The sequence below is a fragment of the Neofelis nebulosa genome, chromosome 5 (genome assembly GCF_028018385.1).
Source record: "Neofelis nebulosa isolate mNeoNeb1 chromosome 5, mNeoNeb1.pri, whole genome shotgun sequence".
NCBI lineage: Eukaryota > Metazoa > Chordata > Mammalia > Carnivora > Felidae > Neofelis > Neofelis nebulosa.
The window spans coordinates 34,685,105-34,703,867 of NC_080786.1; the positions used below are offsets into that span (position 1 = coordinate 34,685,105).

The window sequence follows — 18,763 nt, forward strand, 5'->3', positions numbered from 1 at the left end:
ATTGAGAGGGAGGGAGAGAGAGAGAGAATGAGCAAAGGAGGGAGGGAGGGAAGGAGAGAGAGAGAGAGAGAGGGAGAGAGAGAGAGAGAGAGAATGAGCAGGGGAGCGGGGGAGAGAGAGAGAGACAGAATCCCAAGCAGGCTCCATGCTGTCAGTGGAGAGCCCAATGCAGGGCTTGATCCCACGATTGTGAGATCATGACCTGAGCTGAAATAAAAATTCAGATACTTAACCAACTGAGCTACCCAAGCTCCCCTCTTTTAATTATTTTTATGGCTGTGCTCTTTTATGATAAATTATAGGAATATTTTAAAAATGTATCCAACACTTCTACCTGTTTTGATTCTGGGGATTTTTTTTTTTTTTTTTTGGCTCTTATAGACCAAAGTGGTTGTCTTCAGGTATTTCTTTGTGTAGGGTGTGATGCTCTGGAGAAATAGAAGTCACTACTTGTGGAAATAAAATCATCTTAGGCTGGGACTTGAGGCTGATTAACTGCTGAGTTCTTTATTCTCTGGCATATAGGAGGGCACAAATTATAGTGTTTGTGTGTGTATGTGTGTGTGTGTGTGTGTGTGTGTGTTTGCGTGTGTAAATTCTTTTTCTAGTTTAAGTGCTCTATGTTGATAGTCATATGTTGTTGTACTATGTTGAATTGAAGTGGTGAGAGTGGGTATTCTTGTATTGTACCAGATCTTATAAGAAAAATTTTCAGTTTTTGCTCATTGACCATGATGTCAGTTGTGAGATTGTCAATTGTGTCTTTATTGTGGTAAGGTAACTTCCTTTTGTGTCTATTTTGTTGAGAGTTTGTATCATGAATGGATATTGAATTTTTTCAAATGCTTTTCCTGCATTTATTGAGAAGATCACATGGTTTTAAATCTTTCATTCTGTTAATGTGGTGTATGACCTTGATTGATTTGTATATGTTAAATCATCTTTGCATCCCAGGGAAAAATCCTACTTGGTCCTGATACTTAATCCTTTTAACGTGTTGATGAATTTGATTTTCTAGTATTTCTTTTCTTGTGGTGTGTTTGTCTGGATTTAGTATGAAGGTGATACTGGCCTCATAAAATGGCTTTGGAATTCCCTCGTCTTCTATTTTTTGGAAGAGTTTAAAAAGGATTGGTGTTAATACTTCTTTGAATGTTTGGTAGAATTTACCAGTGAAGCCATCTAGTCCTGGGCTTTTCTTTGTTAGGAGGTTTTTAATTATTGATTCAATCTCCTTATTTGTTATTGGTCTGTTAAGGTGTTCTATTTCTTCTTGTTCCAGTTTTAGTAGGTTGTAGGTTTCAGGGAATTTATTGGCTTCTTCTAGGTTATCCAATGGATTGGTGTATAATTGTTCATGATAATTCCTTAAAATTCTTTTTGTTTCTTAGTTATCTATGTAATGTATCCTCTTTCATTTATGATTTTATTTGAAACTTCTGTCTTTTTTAAATGTTTACTTATTTTTTGAGGGAGAGAGAACAAGAGAGAGAGAATGAGTGGGGGAGGGGCAGAGAGAGAGGGAGACACAGAATCTGAAGTAGGCTCAAACCCATGAACTGCGAGACCATGATCTGAGCTGAAGTTGGACATGTAACTGACCGAGCCACCAAAGCACCCCTCTTCTCTGTCTTTTTTTCCTGGTCAAGCTAAGGGTTTGTTTATTTTGCTTATTTTTTCCAAACAAAACCAAGTGTTAGTTTTGTTGATTTTTCTATTGATTTCTATTCTCTATTTGGCTTACTTTTGCTCTAATCTTTACTATTTGCTTCCTTCTTCTAACTTTGGGATTTGCTCTTCTTTTTCTAGTTCTTTGAAGTACAAGGTTAGGTTGATTTCTTTGAGATCTTTCTTCTTTTTTAATGTAGGTGTTTATTGCTGCAAACTTCTTTCTTGATACTACTTGTGCTGCATCCCTTAAGTTTTGGTATGCTCTCTTTTGGTTATCATTTGCATTGACTTTCTTACCCCTTCACTTTCAACCTTTGTGTTTCCTTAAATCTAAACTGGGTCTCTTGTAGACAACATATAATTGAATTTTGTCCTCTTATCCATTCAGTATGTCTTTTGACTGGGGAGTTTACTCCATTTATATTTAAAGTAATTACTGATGGTAAAGACTTACTACTGACGTTTTGTTAATTGTTTTGTCTTTTTTATAGCTCTCTTGTTCCTCTCTCCCATTGTTCTCTTTCTTCATGGTTTGATTTTTTTTTAGTGATGTGTTTTGATTCCTTTCTCCTTACCTTTTGTGTATCTACTGTATTTGTGTGTGTGTGTGTGTGTGTGTGTGTGTGTGTGTGTGTGTATGTGTGTGTGTGATTACCATGGGGTTTGCATTTAACATTTTGTAGTTATAGCAATCTTTTAAAAAAATGTTTCTTTATTTATTGAGAGAGAGAGAGAGAGAGAGAGAGAGAGAGAGAGAGAGAATCCCAAGAAGGCTCTGCAGCATCAGCACAGAGCCCAATGCAGGGCTTGATCCCATGAACTTTGAAATCCTGACCTGAGCTGAAATCAAGAGTCAGATGCTTAAATGACTGAGCCACCCAGACACCCCATAGCAATCTTTTAAAAGCTGATAACACCTTAACTTCAATTGTTTGCAGAAACTCTATACTTTACTCCCCCCACTGTACTTTATGTAATTGATGACAGATTTTACTTTTCTCTATATTGTGTTTCTAGTAACATATTTTTGTGGTTATTGTTATCCTTACTGTTTTTGTCTTCTAATTTATATACTACTGTTAAAGTGATTTATGCACCACTATTACATTATTACAATCTTCTGTTTGTCCTTATATTCACCCTTAGCAGTGAGATTTATACTTCCATAGGCTTTTATGTTGTTGTTTAGATCTTTTCATTTCAACTTGAAAAACTTCCTTTAGGGCTTCTTCTAAGGCAAGTCCAATGTTGGTGAACTCCCTCCATTTTTGCTTGGGAAACTCTTTCCTTTTTTTAAATGTTTATTTATTTTTGAGAGAGACAGTGTGCATGTGAGTGGGGGAGGAGCAGAGAGAGAGGGGGACAGAAGATCTCAAGTAGGCTCTGCACTGACAGCAGAGAGCCCAATATGAGGCTCAAACTCACAAACCAAAATGTGAGATTATGACCTGAGCCCAAGTCGGACACCTAACCAACTGAGCCACCCAGGAGCCCCTGGAAAAATCTTTTCTAGCTTTGATTTTTATTTATTTATTATTTAAAAATTTTTAATGTTTATTTATTTTTGAGAGAAAGAGACTGAGCAAGGGAGGGAGAGAGAGAGAGGGAGACACAGAATCTGAAGCAGGCTCCAGGCTCTGAGCTGACAGCACAGAGCCCGACATGGGTCTGGAATTCATGAACCTTGAGATCATGACCTGAGCCAAAGTTGGACACTTAACCAACTGAGCCACCCAGGCACCCCTTTGATTTTTATTTTTAATTATTTTAATTAAAACTTTTTAATCATTGATTTTTAAAGGACAGTTTTGCCAGGTATCATATTCTTGGTTGGCAGTTTTTTCTTTAAGTACTTTGAATAAAGCATCCCATTCGTTACTGGCCTGCAAGGTCATTAATGACTGTCAAATCATTGTTTCTATGGGGAGAAGAGTGTTGGGGACTTCCTATTCTGCCTTCTTGCTGATGTCACTCCTTAGCCGTTTGGTTCTAAAGATGGGCTTTTCTACAGGATCTCTGAGAATACTCAATTTGATGTCCCTGAGAGACTTTACATTTTATGGAATTCTGAGTTGCTTTTTGGTTGTGAAATGTGAACACAAGGATTGATTCCCTGGAGTTTCACTGCTGTTATTTATTGTTAACAGTATCTAATAGGGTCTCTTCCAATGAGGTTCAAGAGTAGTTTTTCTTTGATATCTCTTCCAGTAGATGAAATCTCCTAACCAAAAATCATGAAGAGGCTTTTTAGGAAGATATGGTTGGAATGCGGACTTCCCTTGTTGGTGATCGGACTGGGTATAATATATGAGTCTCCTGCAATATTTTGCCATGTCTACATATAATAGGGCAGATTCTAGTATTGGAGGTAAATCTCTAAATGCATGGCCTTTCCAGTTACCCATTCATAGGGAGATCACCAATGTGTCCCCAAGGGAGTGGAGTGTATGGCCTCATAAGAGTTAGTAGTAATACACTTGGCCAAGGGAGTGTAAGGGTTTCTTAAGGTTTTGCTAATTTTATTTTAAGGATGCCATTGCTACTGTTAATCTTTCTAGGAGATTGTGGGTGGTAAGGACAGTATAGTTTTTGAGTAAGAGGCAATGCCTTCCAGAGATCTCTTATTTATTTTTATATTTAAAAAATTTTAAATGTTTATTTATCACTGAGAGAGAGACACACACACAGACAGAGACAGAGAGACAGAGAGAGACAGAGAGTGAGCAGGGAAGGGGCAGAGAGAGAGAGGGAGATACAGAATCAGAAGCAGGCTCCAGGCTCCGAGCTGTCAGCACAGAGCCCTATGCAGGGCTCGAACCCACAAACTGTGAGATTGTGACCTGAGCCAAAGTTGGACACTCAACCGACTGAGCCACCCAGGCGTTCCCAGAGTTCTTTTATAATGATTCCCATAAAGTCTATGCCTTGGTCATTGATAAAAAATGTGGTATACTTCAGGTTGGAAACACAACATCAAGCAGCTTTTTAATTACCATAAGGGCTGTAGACTTTCAGACTGGAAATGATACAACCCATCCTGAAAGTAGACATACAAAAACTAAAACATATTCATATCTCATGGGGGTGGAAGCTGGATAAAATCTATCTGATGGTGTTCAAAGACCCATTGAAACTTTGGTTCCTGGCTATGTGCCATCTTTATAGTGTTCCCAGGATTATGTTGTTGACAGTTGATGCATGAACTAGAAATAACCTCAGGTGTCTTTTAAACAAAACTGAGGTAAAATACACACAACATAAAAGTTACCACCCTAACCATTTTTAAGTGTACTGTTCAATAGTATTAAGTATATTCATATTGTTGTGTAACCAATCTTCAGAACTTTTTTATCTTGCCAAATGGAAAGTCTATATCCTTTATACAACAAATCCCCATTGTCTCCTCTCACCAGCTTCTGGAGACCGCCATTCTACTTTCTGTTTTTTATGAGTTTGAGTCCTCTAGATACTTGATATAAGTAAAGTTATACAGTATTTGTCTTTTGTGACTGGATTATTTCACTTAGCATAAGGTCGTCAATATTTATCCATGTTATAGTGTGTGTTAGAATTTCATTCCTTTTTAAAAAATGTTTATTTTTGAGAGAGCGAGAGCGCGAGAGCGTGCGAGCAGGGGAGGGGCAGAGAGAGTGGGAGACACAGAATGTGAAGCAGGCTCCAGGCTTTGAATTGTCAGCACAGAGCCTGATGTGGGGCTGGAACCCATGAACCATGAGATCATGACCTGAGCCCAAGTCGTATGCTTAACTGACTGAGCCACCAAGGGGTCCCAAATTTTATTCCTTTTTAAGGCTGAATAATATTCTACTGCATGCTTCTGCCATATTTTGTATATCTGTTCATCCTTCTGTGTACATTTTGTTGCTTCCACTTTTTGGCTATTTTGAATAATGCTGCTATCAGCATGGGTATACAAATATCCCTTCAAGGACTTGTTTTCAATTCTTATGGTTATATACCTAGAAGTAGAATTGCTGAATCATATGGTAGTCGTATTTTAATTTTTTGAGGAACTGCCATGCTATTTTCCATAATGGCTGCACCATTTTGCATTATGCCCAATAGTGCATAGTGGTTTCAGTTTTTCCATCTCCTTGGCTACACTTGTGCTTTTTCTCTTTCTTTCTTTCTTTCTTTCTTTCTTATTTTTATATTTTTGAGAGAGAGAGAGAGAGAGAGAGAGAGAGAGAGAGAGTAAGTGGGGCAGAGGGGCAGAGGAAGGCAGAGAGAGAGAGAGAGAGAGAGAGAGAGAGAGAGAGAAGAGAGAATTTTAAGCAGGCTCCACACTCAGTGCAGAGCCGGACATGAGGCTTGATCCCACAACTCTGGGATCATGACCTGAACCAAAATCAAGAATCGGACACTCAACCAATTAAGCCTGGCACCCCCTTTTCTTTCTTCTTCCCTTCCTCCCTCCTTCCCCTTCCATCCTTCCTTCCTTCCTTTCTCTTTCTTCCTTCCTTCCCTCCCTTCTTCTCTTCTTCCTTCCTTTCTTCTTTCTTTCTTTCTTTCTTTCTTTCTTTCTTTCAAATGGCAAACATCCTAATGGCTGTGAGGTGACATCTCACTGTAATTTTGATCTGCATTTATCTAATGATTAGTGATGTTGAACATCTTTTCATATGCTTGTTGGCCATTTATAGATTATATTTGGAGAAATGTCTATTCAAGTCTTTTCCCATTTAAAAATCATGCTAGGGGTGCCTGGGTGGCTCATAGGTTAAGACTCCAACTCCTGGTTTCAGCTTAGGTCATGATCTTGAGGTTTGTGAGTTCGAGTCCCATGTAGGGCTCTGCTCTGACCTTGCAGAACCTGCTTGGGATTCTCTTTCCTTCTTTCTCTGCCTCTCCCCTGCTCATGCTCCCTCCCTCTCTCAAAATAAATAAATAAACATTAAAAAAATAAATAAAAATTAGGATTTTTTTCTTGCCATTGAGTTGTAGGAGTTCTTTATTATTCTGGATATTAACATCACATCACATATGTAGATATTTTGCAAATATTTTCTCCCATTTCATAGGTTGCCTTTTCACTCTATTGGTTGTGTCCTTTGATACATACAAGTTTTAATTTTTGATGTAGTCCAATTTGCTTATTTTACTTCTGCTGCCTGGGCTTGGTGTCACATCCAAGAAATTATTATCAAATCTAATGTCATAAAACTTTCCCCTATATTTTTATCTAGTAGTTTTATAGTTTTAGGTCTTATGTTGAAGTCTTTTATCCATTTTGACTTACTTTTGTATGTAGTATAAAGTAAGGTCCAACTTCATTCTTTTACATGTGGATGTCCAATTTTCCCAACAAAGTTCGTTGAGAAGACTGTCCTTTCTCCATTGAATAGTCTTGGCACTCTTGCTGCAAATCGTTACACCATATCTGCAAGAGTTTATTTCTGGACTCGTTATTGTATTCTATTGGTCTTATGTCTGTCTTTATGCCAATGCCACACTCTTTTGATTACTGTAGCTTTGCATAAAGTTTTGCAATCAGGAAATGTGAGAGCTCTAATTTGTTCTTCTTTTTCAGGATTGTTTTGGCTATTTGGGGCCCCTTGAAATTCCATATGCATTTTAGGATGGATTTTTGTGTTTATGAAAAAAACATTGTTGGTATTTTGATAGGGGTTGCATTAAATCTGTAGATTGTTTTTAGTAATATTGATATCTTAACAATATTAAGTCTTCCAATATGTGAACATGGGGTGCCTTCCCATTTACCTTTGGTTTCTTTTAGCAATGTTTGATAGATTTCAGTGTACAAGTCTTTTGCCTCCTTGATTAGGTTTATTGCTAAATATTTTATTCCTGGGGCGCCTGGGTGGCTCAGTCGGTTAAGCGGCCGACTTTGGCTCGGGTCATGATTTCGTGGTCTGCGAGTTTGAGCCTCGCGTCGGGCTCTGTGCTGACAGCTCAGAGCCTGGAGCCTATTTCAGATTTTGTGTTTCCCTCTCTCTGACCCTCCCCCATTCGTGCTCTGTCTCTCTCTGTCTCAAAAATAAATAAACATTACAAAAAAATTTTAAAATATTTTATTCCTTTTGGTGCTATTGTAATCATTTGCCCTTTTAAAGGTTACCCACCATTGTTGATTTAAGATAGTAACCAATGAGTAGTTTTGTGGAGAAATTTAGCTAATATCCATATGAAATACTCTGATGCCATCAAGCATCTGTCTTGAGAGCATCAGAGATTATCTGAGTGAAAGGGACAACCAGATTTTTTTTCACTCTTCCTTTTTTAGGGGCTTATAATTGGGATGTTCTTTAATGGCTCATTTGAGCCCCTCCAGGGATTTATACCACTGTAGCTTTGGTTAAGGCTGCTTGTTTGACATAGTGATCTGCTAGAACATTTTTGTTAGTTTGCATATTATCTATTTTTGCATGGGGTTCCACCTTTCTAGTAGCCACCTCTAGAAAATAGGAGTGCATTTAAAAGTTGCTTAACTTGTCTTAACCAGTTTTGAGGTATGATCCATCAACAAATAATATTAGGTCAAGGTTATCAATAGGAGTCTCTAATGAATTGGAGTGAGACACAGAGAGTTCCCTAACTGAGGTAAAACAATCATGGGCTTCCTCTTCTTTTAATAGAAGAGGAGACTGGCAGGATTCAGGATATTGCATGGGTGAGTTATGTATGATATGAAAAGGAAAGAGTAGCGGCATCTCATAGGTTATTAATTGGCTGGTTGAAAAATGTGTGTTCTCTTATGTGGATCCTGACAAACTTAACAGAAACCCATGGGGGAGGGGAAGGAAAAAAAAAAGAGGTTAGAGTGGGAGAGAGCCAAAGCATAAGAGACTGTTAAAAACTGAGAACAAACTGAGGGTTGATGGGGGGGTGGGAGGGAGGGGAGGGTGGGTGATGGGTATTGAGGAGGGCACCTTTTGGGATGAGCACTGGGTGTTGTATGGAAACCAATTTGACAATAAATTTCATATATTGAAAAAAAAAAGAAAAATGTGTGTTCTGTTAATAGTAATATCTGTACTGAATGAGAAACCATAAAGTCAAGTGGGGAGGCTGGAACTAGTTCAGCAGAATCTTCAATTTTTTTCAATGATAGCTACCACCCTAAAATAAAGGGGATAAACCTTTCCAGGTGCATCAAAGGTGAGGCTATAATAACCAGTGTTTGTGGTAATTTGTTTTTAGAGGTTGAAGTAGATAAAAATTGAGCATTTAGTGATCTCTAGAACTTGCCTCTGACAGACTTCTAACAAAATCCTCATTTATTGTACATGAGTCATGTTTACTTCCCTTTATGTCATGAAGCTATCAACTTGTTTTTTAATGTATGTTCATCCAAAAATCATATCCTTGAAGTAAACTTCTCTAATGGATCTTTTTCTTCCTTACCTTTTAAAAAAGTAATAGATTTATTTTCTTTAGAATAGTTTTATGTTAACAGAAAATTGAGCAGATAGCAGGGAGTTTCCATAAATCACACTTCTCCCACACAGTTTCCACTATTATTAACATCTTGCATTACTATGGAATGCTTATTACAATTAATAAGCCACTATTGGTACATTATAATGAACTCAAGTCCATGGTTTACATTAAGGTTCACCCTGTATTGTAAAGTTCTAGGAGTTTTGACAATGCATAATGTCATGCATTCATTAATATATAGAATGGTTTCACCACCCTACAAATCCCTTGTGTTTCACCACCCCCCTCCCTCTGAACCTAGGCAATCACTCATCTTTCTACTGTCTCTATAATTTTTCCTTTTTCAGAGCATTATGTAGTTGGATTCACATAGTATGTAGTCCTTTCAGACTGGCTTCTTTCAATTAGCAATATGCATTTAAGGTACCTCCACGACTTTTCATGGCTAGTTAGTTTCTTTCTTTCTTTCTTTCTTTCTTTCTTTCTTTCTTTCTTTCTTTCTTTCTTTCTTTCTTTCACACTGAATACTATTCCATTGTATGCATATATTATAGTTTGTTTACCTATCTGCCTGTTGAAGGACATCTTAGTTGCTTCCAGTTTCTGGAACAATGGTTTTTTGGTGGTTCTTATCAAGTTGAATTAAAATCTCAAGGTCTTGTCTAGATGGCATATGCATAAATAGATACAAGAGCTTTTTGAAGTTAGAGATGCCTGGAGAAAGAGGCTGTTGAATGGCTTTCTTTAGGTTACAAAGGTGAGGGTTTATTACTGAGGACTTAGTTCATAACGGGGTGTTTCAATTTCAGAAAAATTTGGCACCCATTGTTTGTAATATCCAGTTAAAACCAAGAATACTCTTAATTGTTCTTTATGAAGGGTCTAGGATATGTTTGGATGGTCTTTAGCCTATCTGGAGAGAATTTTTTCCCCACTTAAGATAGACCATGTTCTAAATACAGGATTGTAGTTTGGCAAAATTATAACTTATCTTTTCAAACTTTATGTGTTTTTTTTTAAGACTGGGGGGCAAGTAAATTGAATCCTTTTGTAGGCTTCCTTGTTCTCCGAACAAAGTAGGAGATTATCTACACATTGTATTGGAACCAAATCACAAGGGAATTTGGATCTTTTAAGTCTTGGTTGAGGACCTGGGAAAAATAAGAGGGTGCTCTAGTGAACTCCTGAGACATGACTGTCCAGATAGATTGTTGTCCTCTCCAGGTGAAGGCAAAATGTATTGATCTAGAAGTACACTCAATAAAGGTGAAGATCCATTATAGAGAAGCAAGTGGTTTCAGGTGCAGTTGGTGATAGGATGGTATTTGGGTTAATTTCTACCAGGAAGTGAGGTATACCTATTTTGTTGATGGCTTTGAGGTCTTGAACAAATTTATATCCTTGTCTGTTTGGTTTCTTTTCTATTAGGATGAGAATGTTATGAAGGGCAGGGTGTGAGAAGACCTTTGTATATAAGGCCTTTGCCTGTAGGTTTAGTTCTTCCTTTGGCTTCAAGATATGTTGGGGAAGTTTGGGTAGTGGTTTAGTAGAATGTAGCTGAACTTAATGGATTCTGTTTCCATTACCTTTCCTATGTCAACAGAATTTCTAGCCCATAGAGGGTCAGGTTGGGTGTCAAGATATTTATTTGAATATGTATTAAATACGGAGAATGCGAAGGTATATTCAGAAATGACACAACTGGTTATGAATAGAGAAGTCCTCTGAAACCTCAAGAAAGTTTCTCAGGTGTGATTATAGCATAACAATTCTATGTGCAAAGTAAGTCTCTTCCTGTTAAATTTACAGGTGTGTTATCACAGAACAGGAAGAAATGTTTCCGATCAAGAGCTAAAGGACTTCATAATAGCTGACATAATATTCAGCCTTAGGTAGTATATCTACTGTATCATTTCTACTGCTTGAACCTTTTGATCCATTATTCTACTGTCTGCCTTGGCAGTTATGGTATTTTTACTTAACTTTGTGTGGGATGTCATTTTCTCTCCAAGCTTCCAAGAGCCACCTGCCTAACTGTGAACACTGCCTTACAGGGTCTTTGCCAGGATTGTTCAATCCTGTATCATGAGAGAGTGCCTCTAAATTGATAGACTCTCCCTTATCCAGGCTGATATCCAGCACCCTTAGTCCTATACTTGGCTCCTGCTGGTATATGTTGAGTGAGTTCTGCAGCTCTTTCAGGGCATATGCAGTCCCTTTCCGTATGTACAGGCCTCACATTTTCCTGGCTGGGATTATATTGTATATAACTTTAGTCACTGGTCTGGTGGCAAAGAGAGATGAGGGCAGATCTTGAAGTTGGTGTGTGTTATCTTGCCAGGCAGAGGCTTCTGCATCATTTTAAGCAAGGGAGAAGTGCCAGCTTTTTACAGAGAGGAGTGGGCCACTTCTGTGGTTCAAGAGGCTTGAGAGGGATCTGGGAATTTAAAATGTTCATTTATATCTGTCTGGTTGTCTCCATGCAATGTCTTCGTGCTCAGTTAAGCTGTGATCTCACCATTACAGACTTGCCTAGTTTGGGAATTCAGTCTTTTATGGTACTCCATTATCTGCATAGCAAATCCTGGGTTGGATTCTTAGGCCTCCCAATGACTCCTTTAGCTTCAAGAGACAAAAGTCTATTTGTATGCTGCCAAGGAGACTGTTTGAATCTCATATTTAGGTTTTATTGGTAATTAGTCGCCCTCAGGCTTTCATTCTGTTTGTTTGTTTTTGTTTTTTGCTTGCATAGATTTTATTTTATTTTTTTCTAACTAAAATTTTTAAAAAATGTTTAATTAGTTTTGAGAGAGAGAGAGAGAGAGAGAGAGAGAGAGAGAGAGAGAGAGAACTAGGCTCCAGGCTCTGAGCTGTCAGCACAGAACCTGATGCAGGGCTCGAACTCACAAACTGTGAGATCATGACCTGAGCCAAAGTCGGATGCTTAACCAACTGAGCCGCCTAGATTGCCCTCAAACTTTTGTTTAAATCCTAGTTAACATATAGTATAATATTGGTTTCAGGAGTAGAATTTAGTGGTTCATCTCTTACATACGAAACCCAGTGCTCTTCGTAACAAGTGCCCTCCTTAATAGCCATCATTCATTTTGCTCATTCCCTACCCACTTAGCTCCATCAGTCCTTAGTTTGTTCTCTATTGTTGAGAGTCTTTTATGGTTTGTTTCCTTTTCTTCCTCTTTTTTTCCCTTTCCATATGTTCATCTGTTTTGTTTCTTAAATTCCACATATGGCTGAAATCATATGGTATTTGTCTTTCTCTGACTTATTTCTCTTAGCATAATACACTCTAGCTCCATCCATGTCATTACCAATGGCAAGATTTCATTCTTTTTGAGGACTGAGTAATATTCCATTGTATATGTATACCACATCTACTTTATCCATCCATTCAGTCAATAGACATTTGGGCTCTCTCCATTGTTTGGCTATTATTGGTAATGCTGTCGTAAACATTGGGGTGCATGTACCCCCTTTCACTATTTTTCATGAATGTATGGATCATCCCAGCAGTAGTCATTTAATTCCATGATGCTTATAAATATTACTTCTTATAATTACTCTGTCCCCCAAATTTCTCAAATGCCTGGGATACTGCCAATGCCAGTGTATTCCTTTCTACAGTATGTCAATAAGTTCACCATTGATTAAGATCTTATCTGCTTTGCTGTAGCATGCTATAGGCTACTCATGCTCAATAATTCAGCTCTGAAATCCATTTTAGTGGCTGCTTCCTATGATAACTCCTGGCACCAGCTGTATTGAATTGGTTTGGGAAGACTTCAATGGGGATTTTAATGCAGGAATTTGGAGGAACAAAGAAAATATGACTGGGCCGATGGAGCTTGAACTTGGATGAAATTGCAACAAAAGCCTCAGCCAACCCATGGAGAGCTCTAGAATTGGGATAGTCCTTCAGAGTTGTCTTGAACCAAGTGAACTCAGCCTTTGCATCCCCTAATTGAATAATCTTTGGAGTGGAGGTTGAGGGTAATTCTTTAAAAAAATTTTTTTTAATGTTTATATTTTGAGAGAGAGAGAGAGAGAGAGAGAGAGAGAGAGAGAGAGAATGAGTGGGAGAGGGGCAGAGAGAGAGAGAGAGAGGGAGACAAAGAATGCGAAGCAGGCTCCAGGCTCTGAGCTGTCAGCACAGAGACCAACATGGGGCTCAAACTCACGAACTGCAAGATCATGACCTAGGCTGAAGTCGGATGCTTAATGAACTTAGCCACCTAGGTGCCCCTAGGGTAATTCTTGGAGAGCAATTCAAGTGAGTTAGCCCAGCAGTCATGATGGAGTGGCATGGGGATAGTCCACTCCAGCATCACTATAGCACTGAAATAGGAAATTGGGTCATGTGTGATTGCTTGAGGATGAGAACTATGATTTTCGAGTGGCAAATTAGCTAAGCTCCATATGCTTAGCTCTGAGTTCTGGATCTTAGAGAGCCAGGATGAAGCACATGCAAAATTCCAATATGGAGAGAAAATGAATTCCCATTCAAAATGTGTCCCCAAAACAAGATTTCTTTCCCCAGGAGGAAACCAGTCTCATTAATGGTTGCCAAATAATTGGAGATTTCATGTCCAAGGAAATGGAATTATTGAGCTAATTGATACAGAACTTAAATAAGAAGGCTTAAATTCTTCTAGAGATAAATAAGGAGATACCCATTAAGTAAGGAAAGTTTATATTGCATTGATTAAAAGTTGTGAAATAAGGGCAGATAGATATTTTTTTAAGTAATTTTTAAGTTTTATTTATCTGTTTTGAGAGAGACAGAGAGAGTGCATGCAGGGGAGGGGCAGAGAGATATATACAGAGAGAATCCCAAGCAGACTCTGCAGGGTCAGTACAGAGCTCGACATGGGCTTGAACTCATGAAAGCCTGAGATCATGACCTGAGCCAAAACCGAGAGTCAGATGCTTAACTGACTGAGTCACCCAGGCACCCCCCTTTTTAAAATAAATTTTTAAGTTTACTTATTCATTTTGAGAGAAACAGAGAGACTGCAAGCAGTGGAGGGACAGAGAGAAAGAGAGAAACTATTTTTGAAAAACAAATAACTAGAAGTCTTGAAAAGGAAAAATGCAATATTTGAAATGTACAGTGTCTTATAAAGAACATAAACATAATTTTGAAAATAGAAAAGGAAAGAATCAGTGAATTAGAAGAAAGTGGATTATTATAAAGGATCCAAAAACATAATATAGATACTAAGAGACAGGAGGGTAAAGGGATTGATTAAGCAGTATCACCATTTTTTATTATAAGTTCCAGATATTGGAGAGGGATTCAATGGTCCAAAAGATACTCATTCTTTTCTGAGATTTTTAAATATTTTTAAAGTTTATTTATTTTTGATAGAGGGAGAGAGAAAGAGAGAGAGAACAAGCAAGGGAGCGGCAGAGAGATGGGGACAGAAGATATGAATGGGGCTCTGTGCTGACAGCAGAAAGCCTGATGTGGGGCTTGAACCCAAGAGCTGTGAGATCATGACCTGAGCTGAAGTTGGTTGCTTAACCGGCTGAGCCATCCAGGCACTCTGAGATATTTTTTTTTAAGTTAAATCTCCAGATTTAAAAATCTCATTGAGTTGCAGCAGGCGAAATTTCTACCACTAAACACATCACATTGAATCTGTAGAATATCAAAGTCAAGAAAAATACTAAAGGGCGTGCCTGGGGGGCTCAGTTGGTTAAAGGCCTGACTTCAGCTCAGGTCATGATCTCACGGTTTGTGAGTTCAAGCCCCACATTGGGCTCTCTGCTGTCAGCAAAGAGTCCACTTTGGATCCTCTGTCTCCCTCTCCCTCTGCCCCTCACCCACTCTCTCTCTCTCTTTCAAAAATAAACATTAAAAAATTTAAAAAATAGTCTCATTATTTGTTTCCCTCTTTTTCTTTATTCCCCTTTCCATATGTTCATGTGTTTTGTTTCTTAAATTCCACATCTGAGTGAAATCATATGGTATTTGTCTTTCTCTGATTGACCTATTTCATTTAGCATAATACACTCTAGTTCCAGCCATGTCATTGCAAATGACAAGAGTTTATTATTTTTGATGGCTGAGTAATATTCCATTGTGCATATATACCACATCCTCTTTACGTTTTATTTTGTTTAATTTTTTAAAATGTTTATTTTTGAGAGAGAGAGAGAGAGAGGGAGTGAGAGCAGGGGAGGGGCAGAGAGATGGAGACACAGAATCTGCAGCAGGCTCCTGGCTCTGAGCTGTCAGCACAGAGCCCTAGAAGGGGCTTGAACCCACGAACTGTGAAACCACTACCTGAGCCAGTTAGGCACTTAACCGACTGAGCCACCCAGGTGCCCCTGAGCAGTATCTTTGAAGTAATGAGAGACTATAGGCATTATTTTAGAATTTGAACCCTCGCTAGAATGTTACACAAGTGAGAAGGTGTAACTGAAATATTTGCAGACATACAAAACTAAGATTTACACATAGGCCACAGCTGAAAGAATTTTAAAGAACATACATTGGCAAGAAGAAAAACGAGGACGGATGAATGAGTGGAACGTGAGAATAGAAAGTGAGCAAAGATACTGGCAAAGCACATTGGCAAATCTGAATAATAATTATTAATGTTCAACAGAAAAAAAGGAGTATCTTGTTGACGTTAGCTTTATCATGGATAGTTTATTTATTTAAAAATATGAGGCAAACCTGGCAAAATAATGACATTTTAAAATGAGAAGTTGTATGTATATGGTTGTTTGTAAGAACAGAACAAAACTAAAAACAAAGAAAAAGGAACCCTGGGTAGAATTCAAATTGTCTAAAATAATGTGGAATAGCAGAAAGGCAAAGATAAGACACTGTCACACCACCGGTGACAGAAAAATGATAAGAAAAATGATAAGACATCACCACACCAATAGATTAAAAAAGAAAGTACAGAAGTCATCTACACATACAGAAGAATTTGTGTTAAAATTTAACATTTAAAACTCTTAATGTGACCCAGCAGTTACTGCTTTTCCCCTTCCACCTTTTCTTCTCAAGGCCTCAGGAGGGCATCCAATTTTTAAAATCCCTGAAGCCCCAAGCTTGGTCTCATTTCGTCTGTAGGCAGGTTTCTGTAGTTACTCTGTGACCCAAAGGTTCCATGCAGCTATTTTATGTATATACACAATTAAATGCCAACATTTACAATAATTTGAGAAAGCCTTTGTAGTCTGTCAAAACAGACAAGACAAAAATCCCAAGATTGTTCATGACTAGAAAGACTGAAAACTAACGTCTTCAACAGGATAAGGGTTATCTACCAACTATTCCCAGGAAAAAAAAAATCATGCTTTATGGTAAAATTTAGAAGCACTTGCATCAATACAAGGGGCAAGATAGGGATGCCCCCGTCAACGACACTATTCAACCTGGACTTGGAGTAACATCCAATAAAAAAATTAAGGAAAAATAACATGTAAGAGACTTGTCAAAAAAAGAGATAATATTCTCATTGTTTTGGAGATATTATTGTCTTTATTAGTTAAGTAAAACATCTATAGATAGGCCATTAAAGAAATGAAATCATTTTTCTGGATACCAGATCAACATAACAAATTATTTCTATATGCCAGGAATAATGTACAAAATATATTCAGGATCTTAGAACTATCAACACAAAGTTTATAGTCCTTAAACTTTTCCAGCACAGGAGAATTATATGAAAAATATATAGGAAGAATGGAAAAGAGTTGGTTCCTTTGGGGAACCCCTCCCCCAACCTAGCAGTAGAGTTAAACCATTTGATAGCCTTCTCATTAAAAAAAGGAGGGCACATATCATCGCTCCTCATTCTGTGTGTTTGTAGCCAACAAACATTTGTCCACATACACCTATTTGTTAGATTCTCCAAAAGCATCTACAGCCACTGAGAGGTCAAAATGGCAAAGTTGTCATAAACTAGCATGCACACTAGGGCCAAAATACATTAGGCAAAAACCAAAACAAAACAAAAGTAATTACTTTAATTTGGAAAGAAGAGGTGCTGTGGTAGAGTGCTGTGGAAAGGATGGGTTTTTAGAAAAAGTGCTGAAGTTGGGCTTTGAAGCAAAACTAGGGAGAATGCAGCTACTTAAGGGCAACCTTTATAGAGAAAACAACCTAAGCAGCATGTCAGATGTCTAAAAGTACACTGTACTTAAAACAGCATCTCTTTGCTTCTGTGACTTCCTTCCAGATGTTTTGTTCCACCACCATTGATCCACAATTTTGCAATGCAGCTTCCATCAAAAGAGCATCTGTCCATTATTCATGCTTGGTTATTCTTGCAGGTTGTGCAAAGTACACACAGCGCTCTTAAAAGACTCTTTTAAGGTCTCTACCAGGTGGCTAGGGGTTGTGGGTTCAGTTCATTCCTGGAACAGGCGTCTCCGGGCCTTGCGAGAAGGACCCGGAGGGCGCTGGGGGCGCGCGTGGGGACCTGGACTCGGAGAGGCAGGTAGAGGTTGGAGTGGCGAGTTGGGGAAGGGCTCCAGAAGGTGGACGTCCAGGTTGAAGTAGCGGAAAGAAGAGCGTCTCTCTGGACTAGGAGTGGGGGCCCAAGACCGAGGCTCTGGTACCTGGCCCACAGGGTAGGGGTTGGTCACGCTTCCCGCGCAGGGGCGGAGCCCAGCGACGGAGCCGGCTGCAGGGTCCATCCGAGGCGACAGGAACGCGGGGTCCGCGTCTTCCTCGTAGGCCTCTTCTTGGGGGGCCATCTGTGGGACAGATGCGTAGAAGAATCCTTGCTCGACGGCGACGTCGTGCCCGGGCGCGCCCAGGAAAGCGCAGGGTTCCAGGCCGACAAGCGAGTGGCCCTGCCCTCCTGAGCACAGGAGGGCCTCGGGGACCAGCAGCAGGGTGAGCTCTCCGACAGACACTTGCAGCACCGACGTTGGCTCAGGCTCGAGCACCAGGTCGACGTCGTCCAGGGGCACTTGCAGGGCACAGCCCTCGGCCAGAACCACCACGGAGGTGAGGGCGCCGGCGGCCGGGGGCCCCTCCAGGCCTTCCAGGCCTTCCAGCTCCTCGGTTCGGCTGCGCTTGGCGGGGCCGGGTCCTCCGGACGGCGGTCCGGGACAGGGCGCAGGGTAGGCGCTGGGGCTGCGGGGCCGGCTGCCCATCACCTGGACGGCGCTGCGGGTGGCGCTGCCGGGGGCGGGGGGGTGCCTGGCGGAGGGCGTGAGGGGCTGGGTCCTGCACGCAGTGACAGGTCTCGACGACAGGTGAGGCGGTGGGGCGCGGCGGGGTGCGGTACGGCGCGACGCAGAGTGAGTGCCCGGGAGTTCTGGGGGCGCCTCCCGGGAGACCCTCAGTCCAGGTTCTGGTGGCGCAGCACGCGGCGCAGGGCTTGGCCTCAGGCGTTGGAATCCCAGGCTCCTCACACGGACGGATTTGCGCCAATGATATTGCAAGTGACGCCGGCGGAACCAAAGTCGCAAAATGTCACGCTAAGCCCCGCCCCCACGGAGGCTTCGCCCCTTAGAATTCGCGGTATCTGTGCAGCCCGGTAGCCGAAGCTTTGCGTAAAGAGTTACTTTTATAGGCCACTAGGAGGCAGAACAATGATGCCACTCTAGGGGCTGGCTTCCAGTGTCAAGATCTTGACCTTCCTTGAGTGGATCTCAAATGAGGACGACCTTAATTGGA

General features: G+C 40.0%; 1 protein-coding gene across 1 annotated transcript; it reads right to left on the reverse strand.

Moving 5' to 3' along the window:
* Window positions 1–17,110: 17,110 nt before the first annotated feature.
* LOC131511360 (proline-rich protein 23A-like) lies at window positions 17,111–18,237 on the reverse strand. The gene has a single exon (XM_058729079.1). It carries the CDS (start codon window positions 18,235–18,237, stop codon window positions 17,485–17,487), a length of 753 nt encoding a protein of 250 aa, XP_058585062.1. The 3' UTR covers window positions 17,111–17,484.
* Window positions 18,238–18,763: the final 526 nt, after the last annotated feature.

Excerpts from the sequence above, each read along its gene's own strand:
- LOC131511360 (XM_058729079.1), bottom strand. The coding sequence starts at position 18,237 with ATGGGCAGCCGGCCCCGCAGCCCCAGCGCCTACCCTGCGCCCTGTCCC.